This window comes from Platalea leucorodia (genome assembly GCF_965183815.1).
Source record: "Platalea leucorodia genome assembly, chromosome: 7".
In the NCBI taxonomy this organism is placed as follows: Eukaryota; Metazoa; Chordata; class Aves; order Pelecaniformes; family Threskiornithidae; genus Platalea; species Platalea leucorodia.
Window position 1 is genome coordinate 26,131,009 of NC_138829.1, and position 21,864 is coordinate 26,152,872.

General features: G+C 41.2%; 1 protein-coding gene across 12 annotated transcripts in view; it reads right to left on the minus strand.

Moving 5' to 3' along the window:
* Positions 1-224: 224 nt before the first annotated feature.
* The window catches only part of GPATCH2L (G-patch domain containing 2 like), a 42,290-nt gene continuing 20,650 nt past the window's right edge, over positions 225-21,864 (minus strand). For 4 of the 12 annotated variants that reach the window (XM_082318121.1, XM_082318127.1, XM_082318128.1 and 1 more), the window contains 2 exons: positions 16,088-16,179; positions 225-10,814 (listed from right to left, as the gene is read on the minus strand). In XM_082318121.1, coding sequence (XP_082174247.1) covers positions 10,739-10,814; positions 16,088-16,179 — 168 coding nt within the window. In that variant the 3' untranslated portion in view covers positions 225-10,738. Of the gene's footprint in view, positions 10,815-14,387; positions 14,461-16,087; positions 16,180-19,403; positions 19,421-20,832; positions 20,931-21,864 lie in introns of those variants that run through there. The other 8 variants (XM_082318126.1, XM_082318118.1, XM_082318125.1 and 5 more) reach the window with 4 other exon arrangements.

Sequence of the window (21,864 nt, forward strand, 5' to 3'; positions counted from 1 at the left end):
AACTGGGAAACAAACAAAATCATTGCAAAAAACGAAGAATGGACATGATAAATTACCTTAAATCCTTCACTCAAGTTTGCAATTCAAAGGAAGAAAGGCATAGTAACTCCCTACAGACCTTCAGGTTACAGTTTATACTTAAGGAAACAGTCAAGGAAGCATGTAGTTTATGGACATTCCAATACTGTAAATCTAGTTACATGTCAGTGAAGCCTCTCTTCTCCCACTCTCAACTCAGTTCGCTTTATATCAGATAAAACAATTCTTTCATATATTGATTTATTTCCAGTTTCTATAATCAGAACAAAGATTCCGCAAGAGCCTTGTTCAGAGAATATACATCATGTTTAAGACAGAGGAATACAAGCGAATCTTCCTTATTTACATGTTACCCCGAAAACAGAGTTCTAGGAACCCGGAATCCAATCCCTACCAAACAGTTAAATCTTATGAGCAAATAAAACATTTGGGACATGCACAATGCTGCTCTTTAAAGATTTTGAGTAGACCTGTTCGTGAACTATCTCTGGGTAAGCCCTCTGGGACAGAAGGAGGAAGCTAGAACGCAACTGACGGTAGCCTTGGCTAACTGTCTGCTGTTGCTGAACTTGAGAGAAAATTCAATGGCTTCAGCAGAGCCCAGGGGCTCTGGTCAGCCCAGACCAGTCTCAGTTCATGGCACTCTTAGGAGAGCTTCTAGCAATGAGGTCTCACATACACCCATCTGGGCAACAAAACCAAATGCTAGCATGGGACATGAACACTATGTCCAGGACCTGAGATCTGAAGCAACAATTCAAATGTGGCACTATTCCATCAATGGAATTTTACATTCATTTTGAAACAAAGGTACAGCATAATGTATTTTAAAGCTGAAAAAGCTGAACAAGTCACTTCTCCCTAATGTTAAAGAACACGCTACCAGAAAATGGCTTCCTCCAGTCACACTACCTCCTCTCAGATGAGTGCATAAGAGCTCTTCCATTTGGAGAAACCTACCGTCTGCTCCTTCAGTGCGATAGTGAAGGCTACAGGCTACCAAAAGGGCACTCCTACAAGGAGGCATCTTCTTTATATGCCATGAGAGAAAAAAAGCAGAAGCAATTGCTATAGTAATTAAGAAAGATATTGCATACTTTTTTTGGCAAGTATCCTATCAAGGTAATAAGCCCACCCATGCTCTCCCCCATTTGCTTCTGATTTCAGTGCAACGTGCAGGCAGTTCACGCAGCTGAGCGAATGAACTGAGACAGAGCTGCTGAAGCTGAGCGTGTACCCAGGGAACACTACCCCAAGCCCGCAGAACTCCAGCTGCCCGTAAAGCAAGAAAGGTGGAACTCTCACCCAGGACACTCTTCAACTGAGTGATCGTGGAGGTTCTGAAGATTGCACGCTCATATGTCATTATACTACTCACAAATAAAGCATGGCATGCAGAAATGATGCTTCATTTCAGTTGGCACAGGTAAATTTTTTTCTCACCTTCCCATGCAAATTTCATGGCAATCTTTCAGCAACACCATAAAACTTCCATCGCCATGTCTTTCCCCTATGTTTGCCAAAACACTTCCCATTTTTCAACAGATCTCTATACTGTGGAAAAAAAGTCTTCTGTCTTCTCTTGGGTTCTAAACCGGAAACATCTATCATTTCGTGTAGACTGATCTTCACTATAAAACTGACCATTCAATGTCTTTTAGATGCCTCTGTATTTATTTCAGTGGCTTATATTTGGCTACAACATTCCTTCCATAAATTTGCTGTCTTCAAATTGAAGCCTGAAGATACACAGAAGCTACTGCTTCCCACAGTAGTTTGTTCCAATGGTTAATCTGTCCTCACTGCTCACACCTTATTTCTAACTTGAATTCATTTGGCTTTAGCTTCAAGTTCATTTTTACGCTCATCTGCTCAAGACAAGAGACACTTTATTACCTACTATTTCCATTTCCATAAAGGACTTCCTACCACACAGGCAAGACATCTCTGATCCTCTTCTGATAAAACTAAACAGTCTGAGCTTGTAAGTATTCCAAATTACAAAAACTGACAGTCCAAAATTGTACTGTAATACTGCTAAAGGAAATGCAATGCATTTTGGAATTAAAAAAAAAAAAAATTACTATTCTTACTTTCTAGGATCTTGTGCATTGAAAAGCAGTGTTAAGAACTTTAGATTCAGAGTCGACAACCTGAATATCATTTCTATGGTAGTGTTACAGCAGTGTTTGGGCAGCAAGGGCTAGCATGATGTTTGGATATATGGGTATATGAAGCCCGAACAGCAATAGGGAAGCAAGTGTTCCTGCTTCTGTAAAGAACACTCTAAGTGTAGACACTAGAACTGAATGCAGATGAATGTGGAATACTGGGGATTTTCATGCAGGAGCGTAATTAAAGGTTAAATGACAAGTTTTACAGTGTAAAGCTTATGAAAAATTACTTATATGGGTTAGTGGATCACATAGGACTTGTTGACTGGGTATAGGTAGTTATACATGACAAAGAAGCCTAATTGTAAAGGAAGAATAGGACTTTTCAACCTTGCTGGAAAAAAGCATAGCAAGAAACAATGTCAGGATGTTGATATTAGGAAAAAACTATTCCAAGAGAAGATACAATTGCCTTATAAAAAAGGTAATTAATAAGAAAACTGATTACCAAGAAAGATGAGCTAATCTTTACTTTATGTTTTTAAAGTCAGATTACATGTCCTTCTAAAAATATAATTAAATCCAGTTGCAGGATAAATACTATAGCCAAAAGGTTCACAAAAGTTTTGTCCAGCCTTGAAGAAAGAGTTTGTACGTCTTTTTGAGACAGGACACAAGGCTAAGATAATGTAAAAGGACAGTATCCCTACGTAACTACTTCGTCCTTACAGTACCCCCTAGCCGTCCAAACCCAGCCACTGTGAGAGACACAATACCAAGCCAGACAGACCTTTGGTCTGACCCAGTGCAGCCTTTCTTATGCTGTTCATCCCATTTCCTTCAGAGGTTACAAGGAAAAGAGGGCAGCTTTGCAAAACCCTGATCATCCTCATAATACTGGCAGCTCTGCTTTAAGACAATGAATACTCTGGGTCATACACGCAGGGCTCAGCAATACTTTTTCTGATTATTGTCTGCAGGTATATATATTTTGCATCTTTCTCTGATATAACAGGCTGTGCCAGTCCATTTTCCACTTTTACCAGTTCTTTCAGTTGGTACAAGAATTCTCTTCTCCTGGTATGCCAGTTAACACATCTTCGTCCACTCACTGGAGTCACACCAACAGCCAGGTTTGCAGCTGGGAAGGCATTTTACCCACACTGAAGCCGAGAAGGATGTTGAAGGTTCCCTCTGTCTGCGCAACATAAGTCTGCATGTCACCTGATTGAGGGCCAGCCGTGCGCCCGTCACCAGGCACTGGTGACAGTTTAGTCTCCCTGCACTTGCCTATGGCACAGTTTACTTTCTTAAGAATGAGACACTTTGGTAGAATTAAGACATTATGTTCTCTATGCTGAGTTCAATCCTTGTACTGGGTAAAAGTTAACGGCCTAAGATAATCTTGTCTTGCCTTCTGTATAGCAAGTGGCCCCTTGTGTTTTATGCCTTAAGCAGCATTGCTGTAAAGTATTTTTCCCATATTTGATGGTACAAAAGCAGGATGTCTCAAGCACAAAACACAAACTGGAACAGAATGCAGGGGACAAAGACACAGTAATGCGGTACCACAATGAAAACAGAAGTTTGTCCTCCTTTGATAGTCTCCCAACAGACTATTAAAATACATCTTCTGAACAAATGACTGGTAGCATCCTTCACTGAAATGTTCTCTGGTTACGAAACTGTTCCTCAAGACAACAAAGCAAAGTTCTTATCCACTTTACATAATTCCTTTTCAATACCCAGGCACACACATTGTTTTTCGTAGCATCTTCTTTCTTCAGTACAGAAGGGGTTACATTAAGAGAGGCACTAAATCACCCTTCTCATTGCCCTTCCTCCGATTTCCCTTCTCATCCTCTGCCCACTGAGCGGGTCTCTGCAACAGCCACAAAGTAACAGCATGAGCTGCTACAACTGGAAGGACAGCACTAACAGTCTCAATGTCATTATTCAGGAATGCTGGCAAGACACACCTCTGCATACCACAATCATGAAGCTAATCTATCATTCAGTAGCACTAGTCCCAGCCTCTTACAAGTTTCTCTCCAGCTACTGTTTTGTTGCCTTCTTCACTCTTTACTGTACCTTACCTTAAAATCATAAATCCATAAGGCTAGAAACTACATTCTTTTAATTTGCACTTCTCCAGTACCTACCAAACTGGGCATTAATCCTCACTAGAGCTCGCTGGAACTACTGGTCATGTGCGAAGAACAACTACTAAGCGCGCTCCTCCCAGCTCTCGATTTCTTTCACTGAATGCCCATCTTCTCCCTATACATAAATAAAGCCCTGTTTGCAAAAGTATGTCTTCATAAGACTGGTCTCTGTCATCTATGAAGAATTGTGGCAATTGCATGAAGTCGCCGGTGACAGGAAGGGGTACATATCATGTCACCTTTCTAAAAAGGCAGAAAGAAGGATCTGGGGAATGACAGGCTAGTCAGCCCCACCTCGGTCCCTTGTAGCTTTATGGAGCAAGTTCTGGAAGCCATTTCCAGGCACGCAAAGGACAAGAAGGTGACTAAGAACAGGCAGTCAGATTAAATGAGGGAAAATCATGACTATAAACCTGACTGCCTTCTATAATGAAACGACAGGCTCTGTGGATGTGTACAGGGCAGTGAATGCTGTTTACACTGACTTCAGCAAGTCTCTCATAGCATCCTTATAGCCAAATGGGGGAGCTATGGACTGGATGCCTTCCAGTAAGAAAGGTCAGTGAGAAACTGGCTGAACTGTCAGGCTCAAAGAATAACGATCAATGGTTAGAAATCTGCGTGGTGGCCAGTTATGAAAAGCATGCTTCAGAAGACAATACTGGGATCAGTACCATTCAGTGATCATTAGTGATCTGGTGGAAAGAGAAAGAACATACTCTCAGCAAGATCACAAATAATGGCATGTTGGGGAGGGGAGCCATTGATATGCTGGAGGGTGGGGGTACCACACAGACAGACCTTGACAGGTTGGAGGAACGAAGAGACAGAAACCTCACGAAGTTCATGAATAGAATAGAATAGAATCGAATCGAATCGAATAGAATAGAATATTCCAGGTGGAAGGGACCTACAACGATAACCTAGTCCAACTGCCTGACCACTTCAGGGCTGACCACAAGTTAAAGTATATTATTAAGGGCATTGTCCAAATGCCTCTCAAATACTGACAGGCATGGGACATTGACCACCTCTCCAGGAAGCCTGCTCCCGCGTTTGACCACCCTCTCTATATAGTAGTGTTTCCTAATGTCCAGTCTGAACCTCCCCTGACTGATGCAGCTTTGAACCACTCCCATGCACCCTGTCACTGGATAGCAGGGAGAAGAGATCAGCACCTCCCTCTCTACAGCTTCCTGAGGAGGGGAAGTGGAGAGCAATGAGGTTGCCCCTCAGCCTCCTTTTCTCCAAACTAGATAAACACAGAGTCCTTAGCCACTCCCCATAGGACATGCTTTCCAGCCCTTTCACCAGCTTTGTTGCCCTCCTCTGGATGCATTCAAGTACCTTCACATCCTTTTTAAATTGTGGGGCCCAGAACTGCACGCAATACTCGAGGTGAGGCTGCACTGACACTAAATACAGCGGGATAATCGCCTCTTTTGACCAGCTGGTTATGCTGTGCTTGGTGCACCCCAGGATGCGGTTTGTCCTCTTGGCTGCCAGGGCACACTGCTGACTCACATTGAGCCTGCTGTTGACCAGCACCCCCAGATCCCTTTCTGCAGGGCTGCTCTCCAGCCACTCCTCTCCCAGGTGCAAAATCTGGCATTTATCCTTGTTAAATTTCATGCCACTGATAATTGCCCAATGCTCCAATCTCTCTAGATCCCTCTGCAAAGCCTGTTGTCCTTTAAGAGGGTCAACAGCACCTCACGGTTTAGTATCATCAGCAAACTTGCTAATTGTGCATTCAACTCCTGCATCCAGATCATTGATAAATATATTGAACAGACCTGTCTCCAGAATTGAACCCTGAGGAAGACTGCTGCTGACTGGTGACCAGTCAGATGTAGCCCCATTCACTACAACCTTCTGAGCCCTGCTGTTCAGCCAGTTCCTCACCCAGCGCACCATGTACTTGCTCATCTCACAGCTGGACAACTTGTCCAGAAGGATGCTGTGAGGGACAGTATCAAAAGCCTTACTAAAATCCAGAAAAACTACATCCACCACCTTCCCTTCATCCACTAGGTGGGTGACCTTATCATCGAAGGGTATCAAATTAGTTAGACAAGACTTTCCCTTTGTGAACCCATGTTGACTGTGCCTGATGATTGCACTGGCCTTTAAATGCCTTTCAATAACACCCAGTATGATCTCCTCCGTAATTTTTCCAGGTACTGAGGTTAGACTAACAGGTCTGTAGTTTCTTGGGTCTTCCCTTCAGTGTCCACAAATGGAAAGTCACTGTTCCCACAGTCATGGTCCTCCAACTCAGAGAACTGGGCAGCCTAAGGTCTATCAGTATTTTTAGAGACTGAGGCAAAAAAAGGCATTGAATGCCTCCACTTTTTCTTCATCCTGATTTGTCAGGTGACCATCTTCAACAAGTATCAGTCCAATGTTTTCCTTAGACCTCCTCTTGCTATTAATGTACCTCAAAAAGCCTTTCTTCTTGTCTGACACAACACTGGCCAGTTTCAACTCTAATTAAGCTTTGGCCTTTTGTGTTTTCTCCCTGCAGGTGCAAACCACAGCTATGTAATCTTCCTGTGAAGCCTGACCTTGCTTCCAGAGATGATACAATTTCTTTTTCCTCCTGAGTTCCAAGAGGAGTTCCCTGTTCAGCCAAACTGGTTTCCTGCACCTCTTGCTTGACTTTCAACACAATGGGATTGCCTGCTCTTGTGCTTTTAAAAGGTGGTTCTTAAAAACTGACCAGCACTCATGGACCCCTAAGCCCTCAAAAGCAGTTTCCCAGGGGGATGCTGCTATCTAGCTTGCTGAGTAGCTTAAAGTTAGCTCTGTTGAAATCTAGGGTAGCAACTCTGCTGACTATTTTTCTCGTTACATCAAAAATTTTAAACTCAACCATTTTGTGGTCACTGTGGCCAAGACATCCACCTACCATCACATCTCCCACAAGTCCTTCTCTATTCACAAACAGCAAGTCTAGGAGGGCATCTTTCCTAGTTGGCTCACTGAGTACTTGTGAAAAGAAATTATCTTCAACATAGTTCAGGAATTTCTCAGACTTGCTTGTCACAGCAGTATGGTATTCCCAGTTGATGTCTGGGAAGCTGAGGCTTCCCATAAGGGCAAGGAGAGAAGACAACTGGAGAGAAGACAAACCTGGAAAAAGACTGGGGAGTCCTGGTGGACAAAAAGTGGAATATAAGTGAGGTGTGTATCTTTGAAGCAATAATCACATACTGGACTGCCTTAGAAGCACAGCTACCAAATCAAGGCACGTTATTACTCCTTTCTACTCAAGCAAACCACATCTGAAGCACTGCGTCCTTCACTGCGAGTACTGTGTGAGTACAGTGTGTGTTCTAAGGAATCTGCCTTAGAGGAAAAGAGACAAAACAATGCACCTAGATCATTCATCTAAGAATGCTGCAAATATGCAAATCTGTATCAAGCTACTAAAATCTGAAGATGAATTGTGATAAATACCCTGGAGTAACTAAGATAGATAATTCATTTAGCTTGTCTACCACTCAGGAGAATCAAATTCGGTTGATAGCCTGACTGACCTGCAAACGGATTCTAACCTAGAAATAGGAAAGACAGGGCAGCTGCAAGAACTTGAGTCCCCTGGCACTTCCAGAAAGTTGCCATGGCAGGAAGTATGGCTTACCAAGATAAGGCCCGCCACAGTTACTCTTCAGTACTGCCACAGGTACATTCAACCTTTAAAGGCAAGGAAGACCTCCTAGGAGCTTACAATCTAAGTAAGGGCTTAACTAGATGAACAGTGCTACTGACCTCAATAGGAAAATCTGATAAATTATCTTTCCCTGCCGCCAGAAAAAAAAAATCATGTGAAGTCTGGCAACCCACTCCCTCTGCCGCAATGAGTGAGATGAAGGCCATTGACTCCCTAACACCTCAGTCACTTCTCTTATAAAAGTTTTAAAACTGTCCTGACACCACAGAAGAAACAGAACTACTTTGAACAATACTCAGAGTGTAGCAACATATATCAGAATTCGTTTTAAAAAGGGGAACAAAACAGCCAAAATTTAAAATTTTAGCTGAATGCTCCGTAATCTGAGTAAGCCTGTTGAATAGACTCAAACCAAGAGAGGTTGTGAAGGATCCTTCATGAGATTAAAAACACTCAATTGCACAAATTGCACAAAGTGGTCTTTTAGGGGACCACTCCCTGTCACTAAAGCAGCCTGCAAGTTAGGTTACAAGGCTTCCAATCCTAAAATTTATCTGCAGGTTGTCAGGAGAATGTGACTACCTTTCCCCTTCACTATGTTTATGAGTACTAGATAGTCAAGCTACTACTCTTCAGGTTTACCTTGTCTTTGTATGCTCCAGATTACAGGCCCTCCAGTGCTGAGACTTCCTGTGCTACCTCTTAAGCACCACTGGTCAAAATGAGTACAAAATAAGACAATCCAGTGACTACTTTAAAACAGGAACACTCCTCTTTCCACAAAACCCTTACAGTTTGTCTCATAGTCCAAACTGACCTCTGTACTCCTTCAGCAAGGTAAAAGGGCCTTCCCTGTTCTAATGAGTTCTAAAATATACCACCACAAAAAAAAAAAAAAAAAAAAAAAAAGGGTTTGAGAGGGATTTACACAGATGGATCTGACAGTTTGCTTGGGCTGCAAAATATAAATCCAATTTGGATCTCTCCCCAAGAATAAGCAGGTATTAGGGGATCAGACACAGACAGTGTCTGTAATATAGCTATATTTGTCAATCATGACGTAGTGAGTCATTCAATTTTTGTTTTGTGTATGTTATGACCATTTAACATTTTAATACAGAGTTAAATATAAATCATCACTTTATATCCTCACAATCAAATCTGTCCCTCAGCTATTTGATTTATAAGGGAGAGCAGAACACTGCAAAAGCACTAAAAACATGCAAATTTTGTTATCTACTTAAGAGTGCTAACTGCACCCCCACATTCAAAATTAATTTTAAAAGCTGAAACAATCCTATCTGAAAGCTCCACCCAGTGAGGAAAGCAAAAAGAGTTCTATGCATACAAATATATCCTGTTTTCAAAGGACTTTAGAAGCCATGAGGCTACCTGTTCGTTGACACATACTATGCAGGTATACATTCTAGAAACACAGCCCAAAATAAGCTCCAGTCAGAGTAATTCAAGAAAAGTAAGTGGAGTGTGATCAAGAATTCAAGAAGAGAGGGAAGAAATCACTCTCGATATATTCTGCAAGGCAGAAGGTAACAGGGGACCAAGTGGAAGTGCTGTGAAAAGAAGTGAATCTCTTGTGTATGCTGCAGAGCAAAGTACAATCATCAGTAGGTGGAGACACCTCCAGTAGGCATAGCAGACAATACTTTTTGAAGGGAGGGAAAACATGAGACAGAAGTGGTCTGATCAATACCCAGAATGCTCTGAACTCAGGTGATACTTTAAATGGCTTTTTTGTTCAATGGCATGTTAACTTCAATGGCAAGCATCCTTTAGAAATGCTAACAGTCATTTCTTTCTTTATACACTGAGAAATGGACGTTTTGTATATCCTCTACCATACCACAAGGATATTCAAGGGCCCAGGTTCCTTTCCAGGACACCAGCTCGCAGATTTATGGCCAAGTAGTTCTCCCAAATCCTTATCCATTAGGAGACTCAGGAAAGAACATGCAATGCACAAGCAAGACTAAAGACATTCAGAACAAGGGAGAAGGAAAAGGTGTAAATGGACCATGCTGCCAGTGAGCCAATGGCAATTTCTGAATGGACAAGCACCCTATTTGCTTTGCTAGAAGAAACATGATTCGAGTCCATTAGCACATGGCCTGAAAACATTCTGCTAATACAGAATTCAGGTTCCATGTTTCAACTTGTTTGCATTCCCTCCTCATTCCCCAGCCAAGAAATCCTCCTGGCCTGGAAGAAAGCAGGGGAAGACTTTTGCTTCCCTGGGCGGTAGTGGGACTTTCACCCCAAAAATGCCAAATGCACGAACAAGCAACATGTCCAGGGGGTGAAGAAAGATCTGAAAACTCAAAAGAATCTGTACATGACCCAGCACATATGAGCTGGCATCAGGGAAGGAGATGAATGCATAATAAATACAGCAACAGCAAGGACATTTTTAAAAGCCACTGCGGTCCCAATACTGATTACCCTTTTTTAAACATAGATCCACAAACATGATTTAGGTATGTGGGGCACGCAGATCAGTCTGAATGATGGCACGCATCACGCACCAATACTGAAGATATCAGTACTGCCAAACAAGACGTTTGGTGAAGACACACACCAGAGTCAAACACTTCCAAAATCCAGCAAGCTTTTACAGTTGCAATGCTTCCTTTTAGCTGTATCCAGGGCTCTTCTCTGGTGGCGTTTTAAAAAAGTTACTGGAGGCAGCAATAGCGGCTTTCTCGGCTGCTGGTGTTTTCCCTGTCCACTCAGAGTTCTGGGATCTCAGGGATGGTGTTGCTGGTAGCTCTGACTCTGCTGCATCCATGTGGACAGATAAAGTTGCTGGAATATAAAATTGCAGGAAAGGGGGAACAGAGGAAGAGAGTAGGAAAGAGCAATAAAAAAAAATAGTTAGAACAAGTGACTTCATGGCAAATGCCATATATATATAATTTCTTATATGAACGTATTATTTACTGAATTCCTACAAGTTTCCCTGCCAAATTCCCTTGAAATATAGGTTCTTGATAGCATTAACACCTTTGCCCTAATGATTCTCACATTCAGAACTCCAAGTTCCCAGTCCACTAACTAGTTCCTTCAGTCAAAGTTCCTGTTGAAAATCAGGAGCTTTAGCTGTCCCATACTTAAACTGAATCAATTCATAATCACTCAACTGAAGATAACTTGATCTCTCCACAAAGACTCAATTAACCCTGTAACTGAGAATCTCAAAGTCTCTGAAGGCTTGGCAAATTTCAGGTTGCAAAGCTCAGTTAAAGAGGAAAATATACCTCCCCTCTTTACCCAGTAAAGGCAGTACCATGAACCTCCACATATATCCAATATGGTAAATCAGCATATTATAACAAGAAGCTACTCGCTAAGCTAGGGTGGAATCCATTCTCATTTTCTCAATACAACCACCACTTCAAAATGGGACAGGCTATAATTAGTGAGAGAGATTTGCAGATCCATAGCTCAACCCAACAGTCACCCAAATTTCCAGAACGATTGTCAGAAACCTAGAGATATGAGAGTTTACTCCCGTTCTCAGTATCCCGAATCACTCAATCCTCACAAGTAGAACAGGGCAGGATAAAAAAAAGTAATTGCCACAGGAATCTTTGGGGCAACCGTATTTTTTTTGAACAAGTAACTGCTTCGGTACGAAACACATCCCTTTTTCATTGTATTCTCAAAACAGATAATAGTTGTTTGTGTGTTTTTATTACAAGTTGCGTCTGCTGCTCTGTAGTGCATGAAGGATAAAGAGGCCATAACAAGCCTCAACTAGAGGACTGATTGCTTTGAAGTTTAAATAAAAAGCTCGTTCAATGCTTGAGGTTCCACATTCAGCAGATCTGGAACCCCAACAATCCTGCTTCTGTACATCCAAAACAGGGAGTCATTCCCATACAACCACAACAACACAGCTGATAACAGTACATTGCGTATTTTACCTCTAACCCATCAACTTCCTCCATCTGAAGGTCATATGAAACATGCAAAAAAAAAATGTAAGTCAAAGTCCTTAAACTAATAATGATCACCAATACTACACTACTGGCCCCTCGCTAGCAGCCTCCCCACTCAGGCTCTCCATCTTTGCTCATAAAAAGAAAGCAAGCAAAGGACTGAAACAGGCTTCTTGCTACTGGGTACCATCACACCATGACAAAGAGTGAATGCATTAGCAAGAAATAGGGGAGGGAAAATTTACCAAATTGCTACTACTCATCAGACTGTTCTCTGATAAGCAGTTTCAGAGGCTGCTAACTGGCACCATTTAGAAATTATTATTTTTCACAAGCTAAGTGTGAATACATGCCAAGGCAGACAAAAATCTGTTTATGCAGATTTTTACCCCAGACTCACTGTAATACCTGAATAGGATGCCAGTTACCATGTGCACTGCTACATATAATAGGGGACTGGACCACAAAACCACTAAAAAACCTCAGTGTAAAGCTGGACAATTGTTCACCATTTCTTTCACAACCATCTATACTTGTGGCCTATTCTGACAAACAGAAGACATGACAGTCATCTTCAGATCCTTTTCAAACCAGGGAATAACTACCATGAGAGTAACATTTTTTACAGTATTTCTCAGACGAGCTCTGCTGTGCCACTGGGCACATTATTCCAAATCTATTGCACTGCAACGGAAAGTAACTAAACACAAGGACACTATCCATGCCTTCTGAAGCCCCTAAGTCTTAGATCACTGAAAGTTCAAAGGACGTTTATCACTACAGACTTTCTTCTTACCTAGGCACTGGCTGTTGGTCACTGAGCTGGATGAACTTCTGGTCTAATCCAGTACGGCCAGTCTTACTTCCTCCAGATTTTCTTATTCTACTGCCAAACTACACCAGCCAGACTCTTGTTCTTACCTGATGAAAGCCTCATGCTTTAGGGCTCACACACTGCTCAACTGTCTAGTGTGGAAAGCACTAACTTTCATTTTCAATCTCTTTCAACATTTGCATAAATTTGCCCAACTTAATTTTGATAACAGTCACCTCCTGAAGTGCAAACGAATCCTGAATTTTCTACCCACTTTTTGTTGCTCTCAACAGCCATGCCTTTTCCCAAAATGCTATTCTTTAACAGCTATCTCAGTTATGGTATTTAGGCCAGTTAGCCTCAAAGGGCAGGACTAATACCAGAAGTTTAAAGCTATAACAACACAATAGAGACCTAGGCACTTCCGCTACAGTAATGCATGGTTTTTGATGTTCATACAAGGGTCTCTGACAAAAGATGCTTTACCAGAACCCATAAATACTCACACTCATGAAAATACGTGAGAAGACATGGAATAAACTTAGTTTGCTTGGCTTCCAAATAAACATATCTCTAGCTCCCTTCTCTCATTCCTGCAGCTAGAAGGGAGATAGCATCCACATCTCATATGCCTTTTATTAACATCTTCTGATTTCAGCCAAATTCAACTCCAAACTTTCTGTGGATGGTGGGGGGGTGAGGCGACAGGGGAAGATTTGTAGCTGCATGTTTAAGAAAGAAGCTAAATTCATCACAATGACAGGGGAGAGTGTTGGCAGAGATTTGAGCTATTTATTCTTTTAGGAAAATCCTATAAAGAATGACACGAGGAAGCCTCTATCTGCAGTCTTGTTCATCACACTAGTGAGGAGTCCGATAACAGATGTATGCAGTAGCGTGATTTAGTGCCGGGAGCTGGCCCCTGATGTGTATTAATACAGCGGCAAAGCGGAACGAGCCCCTCTTCATCACTCATCTCTATAAAAGAGGTGGAATCCGAGATGGCCCGATGTTCGGCAGAGCAAGCCCATTTGTTCTGCTGACTGATGGAGCCAGCTCAGGCTGTGTCCTTCACCTCCATGGGGCACTCAGGTTGCAAAAAAGGAGATCACTGAAGCAGGACCTGGTCAACAAGTGAGACGAGAGCAGTTGGACTCAGCTAAGGAGCTATTTAAAGGTGAAGAAATCCAGCACTCTGTGTGCCTGCAGTGACAGGCATAGGCCTGCGTTCTGATTCACCTGTGTTTCATCTTTTGCAGAAGTAAAACACCATAAACATAAAAAGCCTCTGTAGTGAGAAAATGAGGCTGCCATGATTCCTCAGGTACAGGGGAACCCCAGTATAAGACATTTATGTAGGGACGAGTAGATGCATGGCAAGGGAGAAAAATCTCTATCTCATCAATATCTAACAAGCATAAGAGTCTTCAGTTAATTCTACATTATTGCAGAGTAATCCTGTGTATTTCTTTAGGCATTAGTAATTCCACAGTCAGATCACCTTTGACAGAAGTACCATCAGACTTCAGAAGTTTCCAAGTTACATGCCCAGGTTGTGCTCCAGCTGCAACTGGGAGACTGCTGTAGGGTGTCAGCTAGGACACAGCTTCCGTTACCCAATCATAAAAAGTTTCTTTCCACAAGTCAGTATTGTAGCAAACCTGGCCCATAGCTGTTAACTTGGCTGGGGATATTTCTAAACAGGGTGTAAGGAAGAGATCTTTATCATTTCTGACCCTTAAAAACGTTGCAGCACTTTTCTCTTGATGATCAGCACAAGCATCCTGTCTGGATTCCAGTAACTACACTCTCCTTACTTATTTTGTAATACATACTGTACTTTTCCTTCCCTCATCCTCCCCACCCCACCCCCGCCCCCCCAAAACCAAAAAAACAAACGACCAAAAAAACCCCACCCAACCTTTCAAACCTCTGTGCTATTTTCCAGTGCTGAGTTCCACTCCAGATGCAGATTCAACTCTTCAAAAAGTGTTCACTACACAATTTTTCTAGTCAGGTTAAGTACAATTTACATAATATTTTGAAACATGTAGGCATAGAAACAGTAGCTCTCCCTACAGAAAGTGACCAACAATGCAGTACAGAATACACTCTGAACAATAAATAAATGGACAGGTAACAGGGGACAGTGAGACACTAGCATTCATACCAAGAAAACCTAGTATGCCAGAACTAAAATTCTGTGGCTACGGATATATTTTACTATCCCTTTAACTACAGAAGTTTGAATATCCTAGCATGGAATACTCAAAAGCCAGGGAAGAATATCCTAAATAAAGAGTCAATAACAGATGACACTTACTGAGCAACAGATTATTAATTTAATGAGTTTTTTCCTCTTCTTTTTTGATACAGAACCTTTCAGAGAGTCTGTAATCCAGATCTGTGGCCTGGAGAGCTAGCACAGCTTTCTTCCCTACTTCATTATTCTGCTGTCTATCCACCAGCCCAAGGAAGAAATCCAAGCTTCATTCCTCCTATTCATCATCAGTTCCTTTGACCTTCCCCACTGTTTTCACATCACCACTTTTCCCATCAGCTTACCCACCACTCTGTCACTGGATTACAATAGTTTTTTAAGTTGTAAGAACATGGGTCACTTGATAGCAGGCAAAATATTTCAAGAGCAGGTACAGTGAGAGGCCAGAAAGAAGTCTCCTAAACCCCTCTGTGTTCTGCAGATTGAAACTTTTTTCAGATTTCGATGAGTAATCAATCACTTTCCAGAAATATACCACATAAAATAAACCAGCATTTTAATCACTACATCCCCAGAACAGGATGAAAAAAGAAAAAAGTGACTATTTTCATCCACAAGAGTAAGACAACTCCCAAGGAATAGGTGGTCTCACCCAGTGATGATACAAAAATTGCCAGATTTCCACTCCTGTAAAAGTGTCTAGAAACACCCTGAAAAAGGGCACCAGAGCCACCAGCTGATGTCAGCCCAACACTGAAAGAACACACTGTACATACTGGTCACCTCCCTATTACCATGTACTGCATAATTTAGGAATGGTGGAAATAAGACCTTATGAAGAAACAGATTATTACCCACTGTACACTGAAGCACTGTAAATTGTATTAACTTACCATAGCTGCATCCTCAAAGATTTGTTTAGTAGGCAGCTTTTGATGCTATGCTAAAAGACATGATATTCTCTCTCACACATTGCCTTTCTCACACACGTTTCATTAGTTTCAAATCAAGGTAATGCTATTTTTGACTATTGTGACTCCGGCACTTTGCTCAAGAGGGACACGATTTTAGAAATGCTGGCACACAGATAAATCCAGGTTACCTGATGTTGGGCTGGACATGGATGCTGCAGCTGGCTTTCGCTTCCTCTTGATGTCCCTTGAACATGGTGGTCCCAGGTGTACATTTGCTTGCCTATAGAGAAATTAAAACAAATTAAACTCTGTTCCAGTATCACCTTCCTGTAAGACTCTGGCCAATCACCCTCCGACTCCCATCTTCCCATCAGCTTCTTAACTAGTAGGCAGTACAAATCAAAAGCTTCTCAGGGAAGCTTTCCTCACATTCTTCATTAATACACGATTATGCTCCCATTTCTTTTAAGAACTCACGCACATAAACTGCTCAGAAGAATAATTATTTCTTAACCTTTAAAGGATCTGGTTTTGTATTAACTTTAAAATAACTCTTTGCATAAGTAAAGATGTGATCAAGCAGAGATATGACACATGTCCTACCACTACTTCTATAAAGCATAACAAATGTCTGCAAGATTGCTCTTTAAAGAAATTGCATGATATTCGCTTCCTTATTCAGAAATTAGTTTGCAACCTATTTAGTACTGTAGAGTCATCTTAGAATGTACCTGTATTCCAAACGTCCATACATATTGTTTCCATTACAGTAGTAAACTCATAAAGTTAGGAATGCAAAACTGCCTCGTGCATTTTCAAAATTATTATTTCCTTATGAAAGTGCTGTGAAAACAGCTGAATCTGGCTTATGGTAATACAGCCTTGCCGCACCGGTAAACTGGCTGAAAGGCACGATCTGTCCTGGTCATACCAACTGTTAAGTCTGAAGCCTACTGATGACCACTTCAGTTTAACCATTTGCCAATTAAGAAGAAACCTGCGTTACTGGGACTGACTTGAACTGAGCACTACTCAAAGTTCTAGATGTAGGGAGAAGTTTAATTCAGAAAAGACAGTCTTGGCAGCAGACCAGAGAACTTTCTCAAATACAATCCATAATGAATACAAATGCATAATTTAGCAATGATGTTGGGTTAAAATCCCTGCTTTGTCTGAGATAACGGAGTTTCTTTGGTAAGTTCCTTGGTCACTTTCTGCACCAGATCTGACATGCAAAATGCAGAACTACTGTGCAAATAAAGCCCATTAAAGATTGTGAGGTGCTTGCATGGTGTAAAGATTGGAACCATATAAATTTTGACAATTAAGTGATGAAAAGCTTCTGTGTCTTTAAAGCTTATTATTTTGATTAAAAATAAAACTGAAAGTTTAACAAACACATTTATCAAGTACAGAAATCTTTTACAGATAACAAAAGGAAGAGTTCATGGCTTCATATTTCCATGTCAAAATCTATTAAAAAAAAAGGCAGCATATTTATAATATATACAATTTTAGATGCAAAACCAGTGTGCTGTTGTGGCTATACGGAACAGTGTAGGGAGCACGAAAAATTCCTATACCAGCCAAAACTATAAATTGTTTGAATGCTGCTGAGTCTACCTACTTACCTGTAACAAATGCGCAACCACAAAATAAGAAAGAAATATCTACCATTCTGTCTTCTCAACTAAAATTCAAAAGTTCTACAAGAAGTCTACAAGATCTGTCATCTAAATCTGACATTAAGGAATAGTTTCAAAAATTTTAAAATTGTGCTAAGTTTCACTGACAGCCAATTTTTCAAATCTGGGAACACATATTAGTATAATCAGACACAGAAGTCTCCTGAAATCATGAAGTAAAGGCTTTCAAAAATACTAGCACACCTATAGACTGCATATTCAAATCTTGTGTTTGTACACATAAGTGACTAACCTCTAAGTGACTTCACATATGCTAAAAACTGCTTTTGTACATGATTGTCATAGTGGCTATATAGTATTTTAGCACAGTTCTACCATATATTCTGAAACATCTAGGCCCAAGGAAAAGATAGCCTCCATCAAGTGGAACTTCAGGTTTTTTTATTTTGCATCAGTGATACAGTATTAGATTACTAACTAGATGACTACATAATTATATATAATAATCCAACTCATTTTATCACACAATAATAATAAGGTTCCCTTTTTAATTTTATGAACTTACACCAACATTAGCCAGCTGATCCTTGGTGGAGGATCACTATGGACTAGGGAAGAAGTATGCACTATCATTTCCAGGAGACTTTATGCAACTTTTCCCAGTTCACAAATGTTACAGGTAGATTTCGAATAAGAGCTCCTGGCTCTCAGCTCCATGTTCAAACCACATCTAACCTTACCTCACGATTACACAGGGGGTAAAAAAAAAAAAAAAGGAAAAATGGAAGCAGAATATGAGAATCTCAGAATCCCTTCCTGTAGTGAAAGTAAAGGCAAATCATACTCCAGCTAGAGACTAATAGCAAGGACACTGCATCTAGCAGCCCTGCCTCTAACACACAAAGGCTCAGAGGTCATAAATTGTCTCTGTAACATGTATTTCATTCAGGTTTATCCCATATTGATCACCCACACTTCAGTTCGTAAATCAGGAACCTATTGATTACTCACTGGCTCTGACTGACCTGGTGGTAAAAGTGTCAGTTTCAAGTGGCTGGTGCGCTTTACGGGCACCATAAATCTGCATACAGGGAATCTCCAGGTGGTAGGTACCTTGGGAGAGAGAGGAGCAGAAGAATGCATGCAGGGATGATAGTCCTCATTAAGACACGGACAGAAAGGGTGTCTGATGTATAATTTATAAAATATGCATTTTTTGGTAGATACCACACTTTTCAACCTTAATTTCTAATCACTAGCTCACATACAGGTGCTACATCAGTAAAAGAATAGAATTGGTGAATCCTAGTTCAGAACAGCAGACTCCTAGAAACACCACCTCCAGGAAAGTCAGATCATGGGTATGCACAGCACACAACATTGCAGTGGACAGGCTGAACTATAAATTGTGAAAGTCTCACCGACAGGCTGCAACCATGAATTAGTTTTTCTGCCAAAGCTGAATTTTAACAACTCTTCTGAACAGTTTAAAAATGACTCCGATGTAGAATAGAAGTGGGCGGAGAGGAAACACTGACAGAAAATGTACATTCTTGCATTGTCACAAGCCCCTCTGCGAAGAAGTCTGAGGCACAGAGCTTTGTAGGATGAAAGATCTGGGCCTAAACTGAGAAACTAGAATGGTACTTACTCTGTCCTTACTGGCTTTCAATCTCTTCTGCTAGGCTTCTATACTTTCTTCAATGTTGCACAAACAGTAATGAGAAAATAATCGCCTGGTTACTTTTGGACTATTGCTGGTTGATCATAAGAGAAAACCAAAGTCACAGTGCTCAGTCACAGTTGGATCTGCTAGGTGACCAGAGACTAATGTGAAAGCTTAGTTTACAGTCTAGAGAGGACTGAAATTCTAACCTGGGAAAAGAAAAAGCAGAACACACCTGGAGAAACAAAGCAGGGTCCAAAGTGCAGCTACGCTGATGGCTGCAATATATCCAGCTCGCACTGCAGCCTCTCACTACCAGGAGTTAGTGAATGAGAAATTACATACATATAGAAAAGATGGTTTTATATGACAAAAAGTCTATAGTGTCTTTCTGACAGTGATGATTATTTTTTTTTAATCACAAGCTAAAGGAATTATCCAGGAAATATGGATTTGTCTCTTGTTCTTAACATAGTACTTAAGGTACCTGATTCTGCATGCAGGTCACACCAGAGAAAAAGCGGGCTTTGCTATGTAGAAAGCTGAGATTCATTGCTGTCTCTAATGTGTCAGAAGTAAAGCTTCCTTTCTTTTCTTTTCCACATATTTATTCCATGACTTTATTTATATATTTTTTTTTAATGAATTGTAATTGCATAAACAGGACACCTATCTCACTCCTGCAGTTTGAGGTGACCACATGCTGGACTACAGGGTCACAGGAGCTTGCCACTATTTTACATCTGCCACAGGGTTTCCACAGAAAATTATGATTGGCAGTACAATCTGTGGCAGACAATACAGAGCACAAGCAGACACCAGCCCACAAAGAACCTGAACAGCATCAGGCCCCTGAAACCCTCGTCATCTGTGAAAAGTCTATCCTGTGATGTCCACTCTCTCAAAATTTGGGGTAAAAAACACCTCAATCTCACAACGGAGGTCTCTGAGAAGACTCTACAAAGCTAACTGTGACAGTCTGTGGCCGCCTTGGAGGCAGAAGGCACATCACACACTTGGGGGTGTATGCCTCTCGCTGTAATCTCATATCATCCAGCTTCTCTGCTGACAATCTTTATTCTAAGCCTATCCTTGGAGGAAGCAAAGCACTTGGATTATGGAGTGAGAGGCAGCCATTAATCTACTGTCATACAAACAAGGGATGCTATTATCCTCGTGTTAAAGTAAATGTTCAACAGAGACAGCCTTCTAATAAGGATACTGCTACTAAAACGCCACACAACCCAGCTGTTGCTGTTGTGATGCTATATTCCCAGCAAACACAGGCCAAATAAAAGGCTCTCTCTCTAAGCCCTGAAGTGTTACCTGAGGCTGTTGATGGCGGCTTCACAAAATTAATAGTAAAAGCAGAGTTATTCCTCCTCTTTGACTATAGAGCCAGCTGGGCACCCAAGTCTGATCCACACAAAACAGGTGTAAATTAATACAAGTTGTTCATCCAATCTGCACGCAAAGCTCCCATGCATGCAAGTGGTTCTTGCTATCATGTCACACTGCAGATATTTCCTATGCATAGCAGTCTCCTCTGCCCTGCAGAGCCTCATGAGAGAGCTTCTAGAGCACATTTTCAAATTCCAAAATCACCAACATGTCAACTCACTTCTTAAATCATCCGAATCTCATAGGTCTTCATGCAGCAGCAGCAGTGTGTTCCTCAAGTAAGCATTCCAATGACGTGGCAATTCCATTCCTAAAAGTCTGTGTGTGGCAAATGCAAGTGAACACATTTTCTTCTAGTTTTCCAGGCAAGCATTCTACGCAGAGATGATGTGATCCCATATATTGCGTTCTCTATTTTCATACTGAATCACATGATATCTGTGCCAGAAAGAGCCCTAATATTTGCTAGACCTGCTGAGTACACAGATTTCATAATGGCAACATGCTTCATAGGAAAAAAAGGAATAGCAAGTAAACAAAATTCTGAAGCTAAGGGGAATTTATTTTTCACTCCAGAGAATTAGGATTCACCAAAGTGGGAGCATTAGACAATTGCATGTGACAGTAGGTTGATAGCTGCTGTTCGTTGCATGCCTGTCAGAAGAATTCAGTTATATCCCCAACTGCAATATTAGCCAGGCTTTAGCAAAGGAAGACATGAAAGTGATCCAGCTAAATGGAAAAAGTTTTAAAAAAAATAGGGAGAAAGATCCCTAAAGCAGTTGACAGCAGACATTTTTACATAAAGACAATTCCAGGAAGATGAAGATGTGCGGATATGTTGTGCGGAATGAACTGGATACTGCCCTGGCCAAGCGGGACAGCATGGAATTGTGAACATCCGTTCACTCCTTCAGTTTCCTCAGGAAAGGCTTGACATTGTGGGCAATCCCTATACTTCCACATACTTGGGTAAGAGGCAGAAATGTCAGGATCTCTGCACAGATACAAAAGAGAAAGAGCAAGGTTTACTTTGATGAGCATATTTACAGAGCCAGAACTAGAATTAGAGACATTCAAGCCTTTTCGCTCTAACAGCACCACCAAATCCAGGGTATGGAGCAACTGGGAGTTTACTAGAAGATGATTACTCACCCCTTTAGATCTTTATCCCATGTTCCAGGCAAGATGAGAGACTCGCTTCTAAACCCAATTGAACTCTAGGTTTACAGTTAATATTAACTGAGAGTAC